Here is a 21,979-nt window from a genome sequence, read left to right on the forward strand (position 1 = left end):
CATTTTTTTCAATTTAAAATTTTAGAACTCCAAGACTTCAATGGTAGTGGATGATGTAAACTTCAAGCTAGGAACGTTAAGGGGAAGAAAACTTTGTCTTAAAGCAGAGAGTTCAGCGACTTCGCAGACAAGGAATTTTGTAAGACTGAAAAACATCGGGATTTTTTATTACAGGCTTAATGGACACGTCATTGGTTTGCTTTGAAGCATTCGGTATTGATTTCTTTGGCGTTTCTTGTTCAGGTTTTAGGAGTAATTTTTAACTATTCGATCACAACACCCTCACTGCACAACTATTTTCTTTTGGTTATCATCCCAGTCACAATTGTTGCTCTAAAAGCCTATTCATAACATAACCGCGGTGCACTGAAGCGTATTCGCTTACCTTTGCGCTGTTCTCCGCTAGGTGGTGCCAATTTTGAACATTACTCCTGTGGTTGGCCTATGAGAACATTTGAGGATCACTTTTCGTATATTTTTGAATTGATCCGCAGAATTCTGGCGAGACCTAATTTTGAAAAGAAAAGGAAATCAATTTATTGAGGGTCTATCCGGAAATATTTCAATTACCATGGACATTAGCCAGGAATTCAAAGACAAATTAGAATATGTGAAAACCAGAGTAGGTTCTTATCCTGACTTTCCAAAGCCAGGAATATTGTTCAGGTATCTACCCGTTCGCCTGAGAAGTCAAGTTGTAACAGAAAAAAAATTAATTCAATAAAATTAACGCAGTTAAAAATAAAAGATATCTACTCCTCTTGATTCAGTAAATAAAACTCCTATTGTTTACTTTATTTGTCGGTATAAACGATTTGGTCGTTAATAAATGTTAACAATGGGAGTGTTATCCGGTCTTTCATTACTTTGATCATTTATTTATTTTCTATAGGGATATTTTCTCCGTATATCGTGATCAAAAAGCCGTCATAAACCTGAACGAAGTGATGAAACACTGTTCTAACCAAGCTATAAAGCGAGGCGTGCAGGCTGTTGCTGCTTTGGAATGTAGAGGATTCTTGTTCGGACCCCAGTTGGCACTTGATATGGGTGTGCCATTCGTGCCAATTAGGAAAGGAGGAAAACTTCCTGGAAAAATTGTTTCTGTGGAGTACGAATTGGAGTATGGAAAGGTAATCTACTTCCACGAGCTAAAGTGCTTCCTCACTTTGGAGCCAAACTACCCTTGTCTGAGTCACAATCTCATTCTATTTACAATCTGGCTAGCTTTGACCATAAAGCTCTTTTACATATTCCCTCCTACTCCCTGATTCTCTTCGGACTCCAGTAATACCTTTCTGTTTTATTTTGCTTGTTTTTCCCTTGTTGCATTCTGATATTTCTCTCACCTTCTTATCTCTCACTTATACCTTTTCCTGTCTCTGACATGTCTCCATATCCTCTCACTGATCTCTCTTCTGCATTACCTTAGTCATATTAGTTTCTTAAATATGTTTATTATATAGCTCTGTTTATTCCTCTCCCATTTCCATGTTAACATTATCCCATTTCACATTTTCATTCACCCTCTTAAAGCTATGGATTACTGATTCTCATGATGTTTACCATTCTTATTGTTTGCTTTGGAGTTCTTTCTATCTTGTTTCTCAGATTCACCAACTTTTCTGAGCTTTTTCCAATCCATTATCCTCTTTGAGGGATTTATTAAGCTGTTCTTAGTAGTCCTTCCCTTCTACTCTAGTTAAACCTTAAAGATTCCATTTAGGAACTCGCCTGTCCTCTCCTTTATCCTATTGAATTATAAGTTGCATTTCATAAGAACTAAATTATGATTTCACTCTTCATTCAACCCTGGGAAACTGTGAGTTGATGATGCAGTTTCTAAACCTATGTTTAGCCAAGGTTTATAGGCATTACAAAACTTGGTGGCACTTGCTTTTTTGTCACTTTTGAGGGGAAGAGTTCATTGTCTAAAATTGCTTGATATGGTGGGGAAAGGCTGCCGTCATGAATATACTTGGGGGTCGAGGTGGTGCGGGGGCTAATATACTGGCTTCCCACCCTGAGGGCACGGGTTCAAATCCCGGTGGTGTTGAATATTCTACAGAGGTATCGCGAATGACCTCAGCTGTCAGTCACCTCCCCTAAATACTACTATTACATGAATATACTTGCCATTGCTTTTCTTCATTGCCAACTTTAAATGCTCATTCTCTTATTCTCCTAAACTGAAGTTCTGCATTTATATTTTAGGTTTATGTCTATTATAAATGGCAAAAGGAATTGAATAAATATTAAGTATAATTACTCCGTACCATTATAAAATATACCAAAGGAAATAAAATATCATTATAAAATTTGTAATATAGCAAATCTCTTTTTCTTAAATAATAATTTAGGATCAAGCTTCTTCAGAAAGTTGCATCACCGCAGATATGATTATTTCAAAATCTTTGTAGCTACCTTACTTATGTATGTTATAGTTCTTTTACATTAGAAAGTATCAAAAGGTCATGGTAGAAATACTCTGATTTTGTTCTCAAATAGTGTTTTGTTCATGCTAAAAAGACAAATGAATAATTTTATGTAAATGATATGGCTTTCAATGTGTAACTAGATTGCAATATATTCATTCATTAATGCATGTATAATGATCTCTATATTTTGGAATTAATTAGAGATGTGTGCCAGATTGCTGCTCATAATTGACACATTCAATATAAGTGTTTCTTCACCAAATATCCTTAAAGCTCTTAGTTACGGATCTAAATATAGTAAAGGCAAGTACAGGAGGGCAGCTGATGAAAAATGTGATGGAAAAAATAATGACTCACAACAAGCAAAAAGCATAACATTGTAATTCGTCTAGAACCTATGGCAAGTAGGTTACTTATGAATGAAAATGAGCATTACTATTTTTGTGAGTTATAATTTGATTTAACCTAGCCTAATGAATTTTGCACATATATAGCTACCCTTCACCAATTATGGGTACAATGGAAACAATAAAATGCAACATTAAAGAGAAATATGTCCAAACATAAATGGCTTATTCAGAGACGTAATATATCAACATTTGAAAAATTGTTATGAACATTGACTATTGTAATTTTGGCTGTGCACCTTCTACAGGGTTCATTCTAGTAATTTGGCAGCTCTGCATTTGGCATCTCCCATCCACTCCCTCCATATGTCCCTTTCCATGCACATTTCCCCCTCCCTGATGTAATGCTTGATGCAGGTGATTGCCACCTAGTATTGTGAAGCCTATAATCCTAATGTTACCTCACTTTTTCCCCTGTCACATCCCAGGTAGCGTGTGATTAGGGTGATGTTTGAACAGAATATTATTCATTATTAATCCCTTTCTTCTGCGGAAACAAATAACCTTCTCTCCATGACCCTGCATAATTCCTAAACCCTACTCTCCTAAATCTCTTCCATCTCCCTTTTTGCCAATCACTGTGTTCCAATGCCACATCACTAATAGATATTTTCTTCATAGCAATTTCCCAATTATTTTTTCTGATTGATCATGAGTATATACTTTCTTCCTGGTGACTGTGGATTTCTTCACCCCTGTCTCTGCCCACCATTCTCTATTTGGACATTATCATCCTCTGTGGATTTCCCCCTTCAGCTCCAGGGGCAAGGGACAACAGTGAAAGGGAAGAGGCAAACTGAGTAAACCAAGCCTTTGGCCCAAAAGCAGTCCAGCAACATCCCTGCAGCCAGTACTCTCTGCACTGCACCACCAATGCACCCTCATCAGGCCTGTCCTGATTCATATAGCAATGCATGGGAAGAAATAATGCTCCAGAGTATAGGGAATATTGAAACAGAATACTTGTCAAAATGTGCACCTGGATTACCACTAGGTTGGTTGGTTCTACTTTTATTTTCACCAATGGAGTTATATCTTTCACCTGCTCTGCTATCAATACCCTTATCCCAAGTTCCCTACTAGGTTCTATAGTCACTCTACATTGACTTTCCTGCCACTTAAAATTCTTCTTTTAACTATCACTCCAGGAATCCCTGGTATCTATCTCATCTCCTGTAAACACAACCTGTTTATTCCCTACAGGTAGTTTCTTTCTACTTTTTTTCATTTTTTATAGCTTACTTGTTCTTAACATTATTCTTACATTCCATTGCCATTTCCTTAACAATTGTAGTATACTTTGGGTTTTTTTCCACTGCTCTTGTTTGTGCATGGGTATTTCGTGTGATTGTGCCTGAGAAGGCCTTCTGTCCCCTGCTTCTGAACCACCTGGCCCTGCAGGCAATTGCTGTTTATTACTGTTTATATTCTCATGGGAAAGATAATTGATGTGGTTTCCCAAACCCTTCCTCAATATTTTTTTTAATTTGACACAATCTCATAAATGACCACCTTACTGGGGTCTGGCACCTTTGCAGCTGTCTCCTTGAGGAAGAGATGTTGCATGGACTATCATTCATATGACTCCTAGACTCCTACCCTTGGATTTCTCTGGTATGGAATACCCTACCTGGAGAATTATGATTGTGCCTACAAACGCAGCTCTTCGGGTTATGAGGAACACACGTCCTTCTCATGTTAAGGTCTTAGTTCAAGAAACATTACTTGGAAGGGTCTTTTAGGTCACATGTATCGGTAGTGATTTCATAAACTAATTAAACATGAAAAAACATTTTAAATGCAGATGTAATCTAATTCTATCAAAAGTTATGAAATATCAATAATATGTACTGAATGTTAATAAGGGAGACAGTTTTAAATTTCAATACCTCCCAATAAATACCCCGCGATCCACCAAAAAATTGTGTGAAAGGGGGTCAAACCACCAGGTAGGATGGTTAAGGGATAAAGAAGAGGAAAGGAAAGGGGAAAAAAGCATTCCCTGAAAAACTTGAAAACATTTGCAAATTAATATACATGCTGACAGAAAACTTGGTTCAAAACAAGTGTTAATTTCACCCAGTAAAATAGTTCTTTGGTATATAAAAAAGGAGGGAATAAAAATGAACCACAACCATTTATATGATGGACCTATGATATACCTAGACAGGAGATGCATTACTGGAAAGTAAGAAGGAGGAAGTTATATTAATCTATGTCCTTGCATTCGTGGTCCCCATATATCAAGTCACTGGTTGAAAATGTGACACCCTGCTGTTGACAGCAGATGACATAAGGAATAACGCCCACAGAGAGGGGTGAAGGATGGAAGGGGGAACTTGAAAACAATGGCAAAAGGGTAGGGAATGTTGTAACATGCACTATATTCATTAGATGACAGTCCCACGTGGTCATGTGAAAAGGGTTTTGCCAACAAAACACGCAAGACTAGTGCATGCATTTAAGTAAAACTAATTATTTCCTAGACGCTGTGGGTGACAAGTGAGATTTTTATCTCCAACCCTACGGTTACTATTCCATATTGTCCATGGGATAGAATTAGTCCTTGGGTCTGCTAATTCTGGTGTCTTTTTCCCAAATTTATATTGATGATCCAAGCGACCATTGCATGTTGAATTGCAAATAATTGACAAGACCTTGGTACTGAAATGAGCTGCTTTGAATATATTTAATTAGTTCGACCTAGCATTAAATTGTCTTTATTGTAGTGACTCCTCACCCAACTCAGAAACATTTCTGTGATGCTTTTTATTTTATTGTAAGGTCTAAATGACCACTCTGGTGCCTCCAATGTTAAAGGCAAAGTTCTATATGTTGAAGGAAATTACCCTAAGTTCACCAAAATATTAAATCCATGCAGAGGAGAACTGGATGATATCTTTAATGAAGTTAATATCTGGTGACTAATTTGACTTGAGTGAATTGACTAAACATTTTTATCCCTTGAAGGGTAATTAGGAAATTCAGGACCACATTTACTGGGAGCCATTTTCCCAAATATTAATTTATTTTATTATGTATTATTTATCTCATATTATCTTTGCATTTTATGTTAATTATAGCATAGCTAATTTAAAAGTTGTATGTGTTAAGTATGCACATGAAATGAAACCAGGAAATTGTATTTTTAAGGGTGTGTCAGTATATTGTTTAAATGTTATCACGTGCAATCTCATTCAAGTTTTGCCAAAAAAAATACTGTATGGCATTAGATTTCCATTGAGACAGCATACACGTATAGTTGGTATGCAAGCACTGACAGATATAGTAACTGAAAGGTCATTTCAGTGTTTGAGGTCTTGGCCCATTACAACAAAGAGATCATATCCCTACACAGAAGGATAGAGATATTCTTTTCTCTGCAAACAATTCAGAGATCTGAACCAAAACTTGTGCCAAAGAAGTAGCAAACACTTGATAATATTCCACACCCTTTAATAGTGAGAATCTGACTTTTGATGCCCATGAACTATCATTAAGAAGTTACCATGAAGCTTATATGAGTTAGGATGAGTGAGACCTTCACATGGGTGAGAGTAATAGCGAGAGCAAAGGTAATTTAAATGTGTTTTTAATCCTTGATTTCGGTAAAGTAATACATATTTAAGGATAAGTATTATAATTTGAAAAAAGCTGTTTGTATTTACTTAAATGTAATACCCCTAGTTGTACTTGTTTTTATATTGGTCACATTGGCAGAAAATTTAAAATAGAAGTGTTGGAACATTTATTGAATGTCTTAACTATCAAGACAGCAAATTAGTCTTTGCAAAATATATACTTCACCACTACTATCCCTCTGAATTTACTCCATTTACATTCCTGTTACAAAAATGCTAAATTGGAGTTTAGAGGTTTGAAATTGCAAGCCATGCCATTGATGGAAATAGTTTGTTAAATGTTGTTTTACATGAAAGCCCATGATCCCCCTTTTCAGGTATTATCATGATAATATAACAGAATGTTTTGTTGCAATTTAACTTTTTTTCAATTTTATTTTTGTATCTAATTTTAATTTTTAGTATCTTCTTATATCTATTTAGGATACCTTTGAAGTCCAAGAAGATAGTCTTCTACCCGGAAAAAAGTTTCTTATTGTTGATGACTTACTTGCTACTGGTGGTAAGAAACATTATTGTATAACATATTACACTTAATTTACCACTGTTAAATCTACATCAATAAGTAGAGATTAAAAATGCTCAGTGATAAAAAATTAATTTTGATCCTGGGGATACAGACACTTTGCATAGTTGGGTGTTACAGGTGGAACATAGAAAAAACTTTAAATGATAACCTCTGTGTATCCCTTTTGCATGTCAAGAATAATTTCATGTACTACAGAGGCTGTGGTCATTCCAACGGCAATTCTTTGTTAGAATATCAAAGCATGTTGTATTTCATGTAAATCACATTTTATTAGAAATTATCTTGGGTAATTGGCCAAAAAGTAGGTTTTGAATGATTCTTAACAATTATTACTTATTACATATCATGTGGACTTCCTTTTGTTTGACCTTTATAATTCCTCATCAGTTCTTTATACTCCAAATGCCTTCCTAAATTGCTTCTCTTCAGAAGTTGCCTAACACTCGACCTTTTCTTACAACCTTTTGTGTTCCTCTATCTCTCAATTTCTTCATTGCCAATTTTTCCTGCCTTTCTCAAATTTCATCCAGGCACCTCCTCTCTCCTCTCACCATACATATTGACAAACATCTTAAATGGTATCTGCACGTCACTCATCTCAGTAAACAATTACTAAACTCATTGAACAATCTTCTTTCTGTTTTCAAAGATTCTGTCAGGATAGAGGTTTCAAAAACCCTGTACTATTGGGGCTATGGGCTATTTTTTCATGTTTCTTTATTATTAATTTAGGTAATCGTCTAATAGGGTTTGTATGGGCACAGCCTGCACAATTGTTCAGAAATTTATTTACTTACCTTGAAATTATACAGTAGAGTAATTACCTCTTCGATTCTACATGATTCTTCCTTCCCTTCATTCCGTCCTGTATTCCCATCCTATTCCTGCCCCCTTCCTTATTTGCCTAATATTCGCCCCTCTATCACAGTCTTCAACATCTCAATGCTAATCAGTATGCTTTGCATACATTTTTCCTGTCTCCTTATGATTTCTCCAAACAATCTCCTCTCCTCCCCATTATATATGTATCACTTCATTTGTTTAACTTTCTGTCCATTTAACCTTCTCCATCCTGCTCCACTCCTAAATTTCAAAAGCCTCCAATCTATGCCTATTATCCTGCTTCAGTGTCCACGTTTCCATGGAATGTAGAAGCGTAAAGTGGATTGACAAGGAAGGAGTACCAACAGACTGTAGAGAATACCATGGAGGATGGCAAAGAGCTGAGTGCTATGGAAGAAAAATCGGAATGTATAAAGAAAGGGATATCGAAAGCCGCAAAAGACACTTTAGGAACCGTTAACAGAAAAAGAACCAGGAAACCGTGGATCACGGATTTATTTATTTATCGACTTAATTGGGCGAGGTTGAGACTAATAGTCCCTTCTTCCACCTAACCCTACATTACAGACATTATATTGCAGACAATCACATACAACCAAGCCCTAGATGGAGGGAAATCCAACTAGGCGGGGATCGAACCCGTGGCCTTTGGGTTGGTAGGCGAGGACGTTACTCCACCGCCACCGAGGCCGGCATGGATGAGATGAATACAAAGATGGATGAGAGAAGAACTTGGAAGAATATAAATACAGTGGTCAGACAACTGAAGTAGAAAGAGCTAAATAATAAATTGAGATGGGTAACAAATAAATCAAAAGAAGCATGGAGGAAAATGCAGTGTGAAGATATGGAAAGTTTCAGAGGAAGGGTGAAATTGGTGTGCTCTACATCTACATCTACATCTACATAATACCCCGCAAGCCGCCGCAAGGGCGTGTGGCGGGGGGTGTTAGGTCACCAACCGTAAAAACGAAAAATACCACATGCAAAAAACAACACGGAAAATTACACCCCAGCAGCGCACACACTCATGCAAAACTCCCTCCATCCAATACTCATGCAAACACATACACCGCAAAACAACAAAAAACTGCACCCCAGGATGCAGCACGAAAGCCATCCTAAAACACGCAAGCCAGGACACAACAAGCAAGAATGTGAAACATCACTACCAGATGAAAATGCACCACAAAACACTCTACCCCCCAAAGAGACAGTAAAAGGAAGGGAATGCGACCCAACGTTGCAGGTAGCAGGAATTTCCCCCCGCCGGGAGGGAAGAGGGACTGAAAGGGAAACTTAAAAACAGATGGACAGAACACGAATGATGTCATGCGGAAAGAATGGGTTATTATAACAAAACACATAAGGTTAGTGGAGGAGCATGCATTTAAGTAGAACTAATTATTTTTTAGACACTGAGGGTGGCAAGTGGAATTTTTACTATCTATAACCCTACAGTTGCTATCCCGTATTGTCCGTGGGAAGAAGGAGTCCTTGAGTCGGCTAGTCCTGGCATCTATTTCCCGAATTTTATATACATGATCCAAGCGACCAATGTATGTAGGAGTACGAATAATCTGCGAGACCTCGGTGCTGAAACATGCGGATCTGAATTTATTTAATAATTTCAGTCTTGCATTGAATCGTCTCTCTTCTAATGATTCCCACCCCAAATCCATGAGCATTTCGGTAACGCTTTGCGTTTTATCGTAGGAATTTTTTACAAAACTCTAAAGCAAGGTTAAATCACTATCGCGAAGTAAGAAGGGAAGATCTAAGCTAACAGTTAGAGATAAGGTTGGTAAGATAATAGTTGACTCAGAAAAGATCCAAGCGAGATGGAAGGAATATATAGAAGAACTGTATAGTAAAGCACTTAGACCAACAAAGTTAGACATAGAAGACGAACATGACATAGAGGACAATAGTTTAGGTCCAGGCATACTCGACGATGAGATAGAAAAGGTATAAAGGGAGATGAAACCTAATAAGGCCGTGGGGGTGGATAACATTCCTGCGGAAGTGCTCAGGAAAATGTGGGAGGAAGAGGCTATATGGGCTGATTTGTAGTATCTATGAGGAAGGAATCTGGCCGGAAGACTTCATGAGATCAGTGTAAGTTCCTATTCCGAAAAAGGTAAAGGCTCCATCATGTGAGGACTACAGGACAATAAGTTTGATATCCCCGCATCTAAAGTTGTTCTCAGTATTATAAACAAAAGGATAGAGAGTAGGGCAAATGATTACTTAATGGATGACCAGTTTCGATTTAGGAAGGGGAGAGGTACGCATGATGCCATTGCAGTAATGAGATTATTAATAGAGAGGAATATAGAGTACAACCAGGAGGTATTTGCCTGTTTCGTAGATTTCGAAAAAGCATTTGATAGAGTGAATTGTGGAAAACTAATGAGTATATTGCAGAAAATAGGAATAAATTGGAGGGAAAGGAGGCTAATCTGGAACCTGTACATGTCTCAGACTGCTCAGGTGCGGGTGGGAAACGGGAAATCCGGATGGGCAGTGTTAGGAAGGGGTGTAAGGCAGGGTTGCCCATTATCACCGTTGCTGTTCAGCCTGTATGTACAGGAAATGATTAAAGAGGCATGGGAAGAACTGGAGGTAGGAATGAAAGTGGGCGGGGAATTCGTAAAATCATTTAGGTTCGCTGATGACCAAGCTTTAGTTTGTCAGTCAGCCAAGGGGTTGCAAGCATTGCTATAAGTGAATTGGAAATTCAGTACGACAGGAATAAGATGAGAATCAATATTAATAAAGCAAAGGTAATGCGATTTTCTGGAAGGAAAAAGACTAAGCTAAACATTAAAATAGAAGGGCAAAAACTAGAGCAGGTAGAACAGTTTACGTATCTCGGAAGTGTTTTGGACCAACACGGTCAAAGTAGTAGGGACGTAAGGAGAAGAATTGCGCTAGGCAAAGAGGCTTTCACAAGGAGGAGGGAGTTGATGAGAGGGACGTTGAGTAAGGATATTAAGAAAAGACTCGTAAAAACCTTGATATGTAGCTATATACGGCGTGGAAACGTGGTCATTGAAGCAGGAGGATAGACGTAGACTAGGGGCTTTTGAAATGCGGGTGTGGAGAAGAATGGAGAAGGTGAAATGGACAGAGAAGAAAACAAATGAGGTAGTACCTGTTATGGAGGGCGAGGAGAGGGGTTTGTTGGGTGAAATCGAATGCAGGCAGGAAAGGGGGTATTGACCAGCAGTGGGATGTTGAAGACTATAATTGAGGAGAGAATGTTAGGCAAACGAGGAAAGTGAAGGAACAGGATAGGGATGTTGGACGGGATAAAGGAAGGAAGAAAGTACTCAAAGATGAAGAGGGACTGGATGTAAAGTAGGATACTGGATTTCGTATTTTGTTCAGAATCACAAAATATTTATTTAGTAGCTGTGTCCACCCAAAAACCTACCTTAACCGGTAGATCACCTAATAATAATACAATAGCAGCATGTATCATACCTTGAGTGCTGTAATTTGTATATTGTTGATTGGGAAAAATAAAGCTGTTATTATTCCTAGAGAGACTGATTGTTGTGTCAGATGTGTGGTTGTGGTTTTTAGGAAAGGCAAGAAAATGTATTATTGTACTGTTGTTTAGATTGCGTCCATCCAAAACATACCTTAACTGGTGGAATACCAATAGTAATAAGATATCCCTTATTTTTAAGTAAGTTTCCTGTCATGTCTTTGGCACAGATTTTTACTTCTTCCTTCATGATAAATCTTTCACCTTTCTGCGCTGCACCCCCATTTCACCCATCCTTTGTAAACTCTTTATGTTCTCACTGTGTCCTCCGCTGCACTATTGTTGTCCTAATAGTTTTCCTGCCTCAGTGTATTATTCAACTCTTTTTACTTTCCTCTGCCTAACTTTTATGCGTAAATTCTACCATTCCTTCTATCCGTCGCATTATCTCATCATTAATCCGTGGTTTCCATTTCCAAGTAACTATTATTATAGTTTTGCTCATGGCTTTCAATGTCTTTTTTTTATACATTTCAATCTTTCATCTATTGTACCTGCCTCTCTTCCCTATTCATAATTTATTCTACAGCCTTCTGTTACTCCTTAGTTAATTGTTCTACATACCACTTCCTTAACCGTATTCCCTGTTTTATCTTCTTGAATCTGATGTTACACTTTCTGTTCCTGGAAAATTTTGTGAATTGGTTAAGCCATTAAAATCTCTGTCGAACCATAATATGGTCTTGACTGATGTATCTCTGAGTCCCCAGACATTTTCTAAATATACACATGTATATTGTGGTGTTTAAATCTTGTTTTAGTTATAATTAAACCCTATCTCCTTCAAAAATCTACTGCTTTCTCCCCATGGCTTTTCCTTGTTCCTAAATTGTAGTGGCCCACCTCACTCCCATTTCTCTTTTGAAACCTGACTCGTGTTAATCCCCCAAAACAATCAAATTTTTCCTCTCAGGGACACCATAATTTATTTCCTGTAATTGATCTTATACCTTGCACATTCCTCCCTCCCCCTAGTTCCTTTCGGGCATCATTAGTTTTTCAACCCTAGGATTGGTTTACTGCAGCACTCTATTCTTCTCTATTTAATGTCGATTCCCTCAATCCCTGATATATTCTCTGTTTTATGTCCTTCTTAATTCGTCCTATGTACATGTCTCTTGGTCTTCCTTGTGGAATCTTCCCTTCTATTTTGCCTTCCATAATAATCCTAATCAATCCATTGTGCCTCAATGTGTGTCCAATCTATCTATTTCTTCTTTGCCATAGAGTTCTCCATAGGGTCCTATCCTCTTCTACTCTTCTTTATACTTCGTCATTCCCTACTTTGTCTGTCCATTAAATCTTCAGCATTCTCCTTCAGCACCATGTTTCAAAGGCTTCTATTCTTCACTGGTCCACTTTTCCAATGTTCCAAGTCTCGAAACCATAGAGCGCCATGCTCCACACAAAAGTCTGCCTCCTTGTTTCCAGCCTTAGGTTCTGTGAACATAGTAATTATCTCTTCTTTATGAATGCGTTCTTAGCTTGGGCTATTCTTCACTTGATGTGAATCAAACTTCTTCCATCCCATGTTAAGCTGCTGCCCAGGTAGATGAAGGATTCCATTTGTCTAGTTTCACCCATGGATTGTGATATCTACATTCAGCTTCTATCTTCCACGCACAAGGATTTTAGTTTTCTTCTTTTTGATGTTCATGTTATACAAGGGTGGTCCCAGAAGTACCCCGTCTGACTTAGAGATGGTGGTAGTTGTTTGAAAAATATCACTGTGTTAGAAAGTATTCAATCTATAAAGCATATGTTTCAAGTTTGAAGATGCTACGTTGTTTAGTATTTGTTTGGCAGCCATCAATAGTGAAAGTTTTCAGTGAATTTGTGAAAATGGAGAAAATTGGTCATCATTATGTGATACAATATTTTTTTTTGAAATGCCTCAACCCAACCAATATAAAAGCTGAAGTGGATTCTACTCTGGATGAGTCCTCTCCTTCATTTACAACAGTAAAATATTGGGTAACAGAGTTTAAACGAGGCCGTACGAGCGGTCAAGACAAGCATCGCATTGGTCGACCAAATGAGGTGACGACTGCAGAAGCGGTGAAGAAAATCCACAAAGTGATACTGGATGATCGTTGACTGAAGGTGCATGAGCTAGCAGACTAAGTAGGCATTTCAAAAAGTGCGGTAAATCGCATATTAACTGAAAATTTGGTCATGAGAAAGCAGAGTGCAAAATGGGTGCCACACTCGAGCAAAACATATGTCGTGAAGATGTTTCACTTGAGTGTTTGGCAAATTTTCATGGCAACAGAGCAGAATTTTTATTCCATTTCATGACCATGGATGAAACATGGGTCCATTACTTCACACCCGAGACGAAAGAACAAAAAAAAATGGATTTAAAAGGGAAGACCAGCTCCAAAGAAGGCAAAGATTGTTTCATCTGCAGGCAAGGTCATGGTGTTGGTTTGTTGGGATGCATGTGGATTATTTTCAATGACTATCATGAAAAAGGAAAAACTATCAACGGCGAGTATTATGCAAACTTATTGCAATGTTTGAGCGAAGAAATCAAGCAAAAGTGGCCGCATTTGGCTCAGAAGAAAGTGTTGTTTCATCAAGACAATGGATCAACTCCCAAATCCTTTATTGCAATGGCCAAAATTCATGAACTTAAGTTTGAATTGCTACCTAATGTTTGAATTGCAATGCCAGATTTAGCCCCCTTGGATTATTTTTAGTTCACAAACTTGAAAAAATGGCTCAGTGGTCAAAAATTTTCCAACTGTGAAGAAGTGTTCTGCAGTTAATGGCTATTTTGAGGAGCAACGCAGATCTTATTAAAAAAATGGAATCGAACTTATTGAACATTGCTGGTAAAAGTGTATAAAGCTGAAAGGAGATTATACTTAAAAACAAATACCTTTTTTTCTAAAATTCTTTTTTTTTCTTTGTTGTGTCGGGTACTTATGGGTTTACCCTCGTATTCCCCCAGTTCTTGGTCCATAGCACTTAAGAGTTGCTTATAGGTCCCCTCGTGTTTTTGCCTCTACTGCATTGTCACCTGATACACCTGTCACCTGATTCCTTCGATACCCAATTTTTGTGTTTCTTTTATTGCATCTTCCAGGTATACGTTGAATATTTCTGGTGAGAGGTTCCATCCTTGTCTTACTCCTTTGTTTATTTTGGCTTCTAGTTTTCTTCATTTTTCGTTTGCATTGTTTTAACCTGATTTTTGTAGAGATTATGGATAATTCATTTTTCATTGTAGTCCAATCCAAGTGCATCTAGTATCTTGAACATCTTGTTTCATTTGACATTGTCAAAGGCCTCCTCCAAGTCCAAGGATGCCACATATAATTGCTTATTTACATGTGTCATTTTTTTGGTCGGAACTATCAAGCTGAGGATTGCCTCTCTTGCTCTTCGGTTTTTCCTGAATCCAAATTGGTTTTCGGAGAGGTTTCCTTCTATTCTTTGGCTAATTATCCAAGTGAGGATTTTTGATTCTTAAGTCACCTGGCTCAATGTTCTGTGTTCTTTGTATTTATCTGTTTTTGGTTTCTTTGGTATTGCAATCATTATACTTTTCTCAAAGTCTTCTGGTATCTTTCAGCTGTCGTAGCCGTCTTTGATTATACCATAGATGGCATCCTTCGCTTTGGCATAGACCTGAATAATGACAAGTTTGATGGTTCAGCTCTCACTTCTAATAATGTTCTATCAATCAGCTGTTCTGTGATTACCATGCTTCTTGCTACCATTTGGTTCAGTACTACTGCCACCCCATGTGGCTATAATACTGAACTCTTCTCCTCCACTGTACATTCCTCTATAATCATCACATGAATAATCCCCAGTGTCTTTTCATCTCTTGTCATGTATTTCCATCGCCTCGCACAGCCCCAGCATACATGTATCTTATTCTTTATCTCCCCCTTTATATTTTATAACTTCCCTGTCCTCAATGTGGTTTAAAAGTTGGCCTTAATCTCGTGGACTGTGCCACAACTTGCAAGACTACCAATACATGTGACTGTGTAAGTATGGTATTTTGTGATAACATCTTGCACACTTAAAGCCCCAAAAATTTCAAAGTATAAGAGGATGCACTGGTAGCTTAACTGGCTAGTGTACTTGGCCAGACACTAAGGGATCTGGGTTTGAATCCTGGTCAAGGCAAATGATTTTTACTCATTGAAATTGTTGCATTGTAATGTGCATCAGCGGATGGCTCTGTAAAAGACTGTTGTGGTATCTCCGGCAGTTTCTTTGAATGTGCCAAAATATGATAGGGCTAAAAGTGCATCCTTGGAACTTCAGTATGGATGACATTAATTGATAACCTTCAAATGCCACAGGAAGCAGTTGCCATTCTTATGGAAAACCTGAAAATTATGTTCATTTTGAAAGTCTTGAAAGACTGGAAATGTCCTGAAAATTACTAAAACATTTTGGTAATTGTGTAGTTATAGTTACAATATGTGTAAGTTTATCTATCATTAAATTACATGGGATTGCAGTTCTAGCATGGATCATTGTTCCATCCCATGTATTCTATTCTCTGCATTTGAATAACTGACAACCTTTGTAAAGAAATCATAGCTGTGTGCTGTTCTTAAAGTCATAGACGGACTACTTTTAGTTGTTTAATTGAAGCTTTAGAAATATTTTTTAGAGGAAAAGTGTTTATCTGGAAGTGCAAATATTATTTAAAGTTTGTCTCTAAGCTTGATAGAAGCTGCCCATCATGGTATGCAGTACTACTAAAAGAAAACTGTGTCTTGACCACTTTCGGATAGAACTGTTGATTGTAAAAAATTCTTCAAAATCTTCCTGTTTTCTTGAAAGATTTTGGTTTTGTAGTGATAAGCATCTATTGAGCTGATTTCTCAGTTGATAAGGGAACGATTGTGGAAAATCTCCTAAATATTATGATAGGCATGCAAAAGCTTGCTTATGATGATATTAAAGTTGCAGGTGGTACATCTAAAGTTGTGGCTAGGAGTTAAATGATCCTCAAATGCAGAAAAGCAAAAAATTAAAAATAAGAGTAATTGAAAAAGCAAGAGGAATGAGAGGGCAGAAGCAAAAAGAAATGAATAAATGAGACAGAAGATATTTCACATGAAAACAAAAAGTGGAAAATATCTGGAAAGCAGAAAGAGCCTTTAGAAATCAATAAGAAAATATGAAAGCTTACAGAATTGTATGCATAGTTTAGATTTAGGTTATTAAAAAATTAGCAATGAACATAGGCTATCCTTGGTGTAGATTTTTGTTCAACTTTTTATGTGTATGTTTTCTTTTTTCAAATGATTGTATGCAATAGCAGAATTCTATTTGTTGATTCGGAGGATTTTAAGGTTCACCAAATCCCTTAATAGTTATAAATACTAAACCAAGTATATTTCTAGCTGTTTAACTTTTACAGTTGATTCAAATGTGTTTAGTTTTTATAATTTGGGATGCATAAATTTTACTTATTCAGTTTTGATCGTTGAAATTAATTTGCAATGTCAAATGTTTTTTATATTGAAATTAATTTGCAATGTCAAATGTTTTTTATATTAAAATATTGTGGAAATGATCTGGAGAAAATTGCATATGTCCTGGACATGTTCGAACTTTTGATGGTGGAAGTTATCTATCATAAATTAATTTGAATCCACATAAATTGGGTAGCTTCAGGCATGATGTGGTGGAAGTCAAACAATGAATAACTGATTGTAGCACTACTCCTCTTGAAAAAATTTTTAATATTTTACGACAAGGTTTTGATGTATTACATCATCATCAGGTAACAAAAGAAGTTGTGTGCTGTCTTATATTTATTCAACAATCCAGAAGGATGGGAGTGGATGCGGTAGGAAATGAGGGTAAAGAGGTCAGGAAAAAGGGGTGGAGCAAGGGGGGGGGGGAAAGAAGGGAAACGTTTGCAAAGGATAGCAGAATCCAACATTTTAACCTTGCTAAAAACAGTACCAATAATCTTATAGTGCAAAGTGGTCCACTTGGATGAATGGCGGCAGTCACCAATAACCCATCGGCAGCCAGGACGACGTCAGTAGGCAGGCCGAGGGTTGGAGTCCAGGCTACTATTTCTTCACCCGAATGAAAGAACATGAGAAGTGCACGATCTTAGGCAACACTATATCAATGATCACCAAACACGTACTCGAGAGCCACCACGTCTGTGAATTCAAATTACAAGTGCTACATGTGTTAAATAAAAGCCAAAAATTAGATGCATTGGAATTAGAAATAATCCAATGAGTAAAGAAGAACACCCCCCTCCTCAATGACATAACAGTTCATTTCCTCCTCCCCCCTCCTTTCCATCAACTTTAGTTTGTAAATGTTGATCAAGTTGGACAAACAACCGTCTTCTTCCCTGAGTGCCCCCTACCCCCCAGTGTGTGAGTTAAGTGTGGGGTATTCTGCGCCACCCTTCCAGAAGGGCCTAATCCCCTGACCTGGACTCCCACCCTCGGCCCGCCTACTGGCATCGTCCTGGCTGCCGATGGTTTATTGGTGACTGCCGCTATTCAGCCAAGTGGACCACTTCACACTTTAAGACTTTTGGTACTGTTTTTAACAAGGTCGAAACTCTGTATTCCGCTACCCCTTGCAAACATATCCCTTCTCCCCCCCCCCCCTTCTTTTCCCCTCTCTTCCCTCCCTCCCCTCTCTTCCCTCCCTCCCCTCGTTTCCTACCATATCCACTCCCCTCCTTCCGGAATTTTAAATGTATGTAAGGTGGCACACATCTTCATTTTGTTACCTGATGATGATGATGCAATACATAGAAACCCAGTCGTAAAACATAAAACAATTTTATCAAGTGGAAAAGTGCTGTGATCAGTTATTCATTGAATCCACATAGTTCGACACTAGGCCAAAACAGCAGTATCATTCAATAATCTATAAATATTTCTTATTTTATAATAGGAATTTTTTTCTTGCAAACTTTCTGACAATTATTGATGTGCTCACATCTTTAATGATAAATTAAAAGAATATTCTTTTTGATCTTTCCTAATTTTCATGTTATCCTGGTATATGTAATAATGTTCCTTTTTCCAAGAATTGACGTATGTAAATTCAATATATTGGCAAGGTACTAATGTTTCTGAAGTATTTGATCAGGATTATTGAATTATTTATTTTTTCAATAATTAGGTATTTCTACCTAATAACATATCATACAATATTTGTTACTTATTAATTATCTCAATTTAGTATGTACTGTATTATTAAATTTATTTAATGAAAAACTGTAATAGTCCCTTAATAAGAGGACCATCCTTATTTTATTCGAAGGCTCTCTCCAAGCTGCTTGTAATCTCATTGAAAAAGTGGGTGGAGAAGTGAGTGAGTGCCTTGTTATAATGGAGTTACCTGATTTAAAGGGCAGATCTCGTGTTCCAGCTCCTGTATTTTCCCTGATGCAGTTCTGAGGTTAGGGGAAGATATTTTGAGGTTATTCATAGTTAAATAATATGTAATGAGAATATATGTCGAAATGTGGCATTTCTCCAAATAAATAGATACATTCCTAAGGCACTTGAGGTGCACATAATATTATATGTATATTACAATTATACAGATAATATTTTATACAAAGACATTATTTACTACTGGTTATGGTACATGGTTTTTAATTCTTTACCTTATTTGTTTTGATAACATTTCTAGATTAAAGCTTATGCATAGAAACATCTTCATAAAATGCCTGTTAAAAAACAAATTTAACCTAATATTAATTTGACAACCTTTAAACATTTATGATAAACAATAGAATTGTCAAAGTTTCCATGTAGGCTTCCGCGGTGATTTTTGATGTAGGAAGTGGTTCTTTTGGGTTTTCTTCCGCGTGTATCCATTTTCCGGACAATATTTCGCCAACGTTCTAGTTGGCTTCCTCAGGTCCACTGAAGATCAAAGTTCAGTGGACCTGAGGAAGCCAATTGGAACGTTGGCAAAATATTGTCCAGAAAATGGATACTGCGGAAGAAAACCCGAAAGAACCACTTCCTACATCTATCGATTTGTCAACTTGAATGGCTTATCATGGTTCTCCTTTGTTTGTGCTCATGACTAATATTTTGGTTTTTCAAAACTGACATCATAAGTTTGGGTTGCATGATAATGAATTGAATAAGCATGGAGTTTGTTCACAATTTTGATCTACACTTACCTCCTTTTTATGAACACTAGACTGATTAATGAAAATGGACTACCTTGGAAGTGTTCGGTTGGTGACTACTATAGGTTACATTTTGTAAAATTTTGTCGTCTTGCATGTAATGAAAACTGAAGTTTGTGGATTTTTTTCTGATACTAAAACTTAAAACCTAGTTGTCATGAAAGCATTAAAATTTGTGAAAATCCTATGTAATAGCTTACAAAGTCTAAGTTGGAAAGAGACAATGTTTAATAAATGGCCTCTTCTGGGGCAGCAGGGAATTAATGGCACAACTATGTAATGATGCTCCTTATTAAATGGTTGAGGATACCACCTTATTGTCGGACAGTATTTTCAGTATGTTTTTAATAAAAAAATATTTTGTTCCACCAAAGCTGTTTCATTTTTGGGCACCTGTTATCCCTGGGAAACCATAACAGGCATGAGAAAATGAACTCTTTATATATATTTGAACCTTTTTTTATTTTTGAGAGAATATACAAGGTGCAAAAAATGATTTCCTGCTGGTTTCCTGAGTGTGTTCAAGAGAAACCCCAAAGTGAAAATTGATTTTTACTTTGCCTGCCTTACCAAATGTAAGAGTATTATCTTGAGGTGTGTTGTTATTAATACCCCCAAATTTCGTCTTTTATTGCAACAACTCCCCTAATTATCAGTTAAATTTCAAAATAACAGGCTTTTGTAGACACAAAGCAAAAATGAATGCCTGGGAATAAGAATGGTTGTTGTTAATGAGATACGAATTGATTTTTTCTCGCTATGTTACAGAAATTGTAACAACAGTCGGTGAGCACATTCATAACTGACAGGTAAGTCTAAATCCACACTTTTAATTCTTGCCAGGGTGTATGGTATATTTTCGTTAAGTTTCTCAATCTAAAGAATATGTATGAGTAGTAGTCTGAAGATAAATGTAGCTGAATTAGTCCAGCTGGAATGCATTATGAGAAAATATGTAATAATAATACTTGATTCATTTTGAAAAATGGTACAACCTAATTAAATGTCGTCAACATAATTATTATTTAACATATGAACATACATTCTTAAATGTGATGAAGATTGTCACAAAAGAATTTATCCAATGAGTAAAGTGGGTGAGCAAGTAACCAGGTATATACCCTATTCTTGAAGCTCTGGATACCATCTGATTTCAACTGAGTAGGCAGATAGTTAAACAGTTGTATGTTCATATTATGAAATGTGTGGTAAGTTAATGACAATCTACAATAAGTAGTATTTAGATTTGATTTGCCTCTTGTGGAGTAGTTATGGATGTTAGATCTTAATTGGTAAGTTTCTAGATTAACTTTCACATGAATCAGAGCCTTAAGGATGTATAAACTAAATACACTCATGATTCCCTACCTAATAAAAAAAGGTTTGCAGGAATCATGTGGTGGTATATTAGCATGAGAGCGAATAGCTCTCAATTCTAGTAGCAAAATTTAAGCAAATTAAGTTTAACATGTGGGGAATGACCTCATAGCTCAACACCATAATTCAAGTAACATTGAAAGAAGGCAAGTTAAAGTGTTAAATGATACTCATTTGAAATGAGAAAGTTGAGCTTTCTTAACATAAAAAGTTTTACTCAGTTTATTACAGGTGTGACTGATGTGAGTCTCCCAGTTAAGTTTCGTATCAATATAAATTCCTAGTATTTTAGCAGTTTCAGTATCAGCTATTTTTGATTTAAGACTGCACACAATATGCTGAGTTTTGTAGGTATTTAGATGATTTTTAAGTAATTTAAATGATTAACATCAAACCATTCCTTAGCCTTTGGGTAGTGCTAGATCGTATCTTTGCATCTTCTAGATATTGACATTTTGCGCAAAAGTAGTGTCATCAGCATATAAAACAGATGTAATAATAATAATAATACATTTATTTGTCCGGAGATTTGTTGCATATTCATACATACACAAATATAGGACACGTCAAATATAATTTTCACAATTTCACAATAGAAGAGATACAATATACATATATATACATACCAGTACACTAGTATAATTACATATCAATTGTTTAAGCCGGAATTGATGCATTGCGACAATTCAAGGTATTCATTTACAGAATAGAATATATTATTTTTTAAAAGGTTAAACAGCTTTTTCTTGAAAACAGGTACTTTTGTTTCATATTTGATTTCATGGGGAAGTTTATTGAATAACCTTAAGCCCATTGCTTTGGGCCCATGGGCAGTATTGTGTGTCCTGACAAATGGTTGGTGCAGGTCATTGCAGGTCCTTGTGTAGTGACTATGGTAATTGTGGTTGGACTTGTAATGGGAAATATTACCCTTTGCATGTAAGATGACATTAAATATATATATGCAAGGTACTGGTAATAAACCAAGTCTTTTGAAGAGAGGTTTACATGGTGC

At 36.7% G+C, this 21,979-nt stretch overlaps 1 protein-coding gene across 2 annotated transcripts; it reads left to right on the forward strand.

The window, feature by feature from the left end:
* Positions 1-471: 471 nt before the first annotated feature.
* On the forward strand, positions 472-19,960 carry Aprt (adenine phosphoribosyltransferase). 2 transcript variants are annotated; one of them, XM_071587684.1, is made up of 5 exons: positions 472-666; positions 893-1,133; positions 6,910-6,988; positions 15,360-15,418; positions 18,702-19,960. In XM_071587684.1, the coding sequence occupies exons 1-5, from the start codon at positions 572-574 to the stop codon at positions 18,750-18,752; spliced, it is 525 nt and encodes a 174-aa protein (XP_071443785.1). In that variant the 5' UTR covers positions 472-571; the 3' UTR covers positions 18,753-19,960. The 2 variants fall into 2 exon arrangements, with proteins under 2 accessions (XP_071443785.1, XP_071443784.1); XM_071587683.1 differs by lacking the exon at positions 15,360-15,418.
* Positions 19,961-21,979: the final 2,019 nt, after the last annotated feature.

Source organism: Hetaerina americana, unplaced genomic scaffold, assembly GCF_022747635.1.
Source record: "Hetaerina americana unplaced genomic scaffold, ioHetAmer1.1.p SCAF_3, whole genome shotgun sequence".
Taxonomy (NCBI): domain Eukaryota; kingdom Metazoa; phylum Arthropoda; class Insecta; order Odonata; family Calopterygidae; genus Hetaerina; species Hetaerina americana.

What these genes read in the sequence shown, in the direction of transcription:
- Aprt (XM_071587683.1), top strand. Translation starts at nt 572, where the DNA reads ATGGACATTAGCCAGGAATTCAAAGACAAATTAGAATATGTGAAAACC. An exon ending in AAGCCAGGAATATTGTTCAG is followed by an intron (nt 667 to 892) that starts GTATCTACCCGT and finishes TATTTTCTATAG; the next exon opens with GGATATTTTCTCCGTATATC. An exon ending in ACGAATTGGAGTATGGAAAG is followed by an intron (nt 1,134 to 6,909) that starts GTAATCTACTTC and finishes ATATCTATTTAG; the next exon opens with GATACCTTTGAAGTCCAAGA.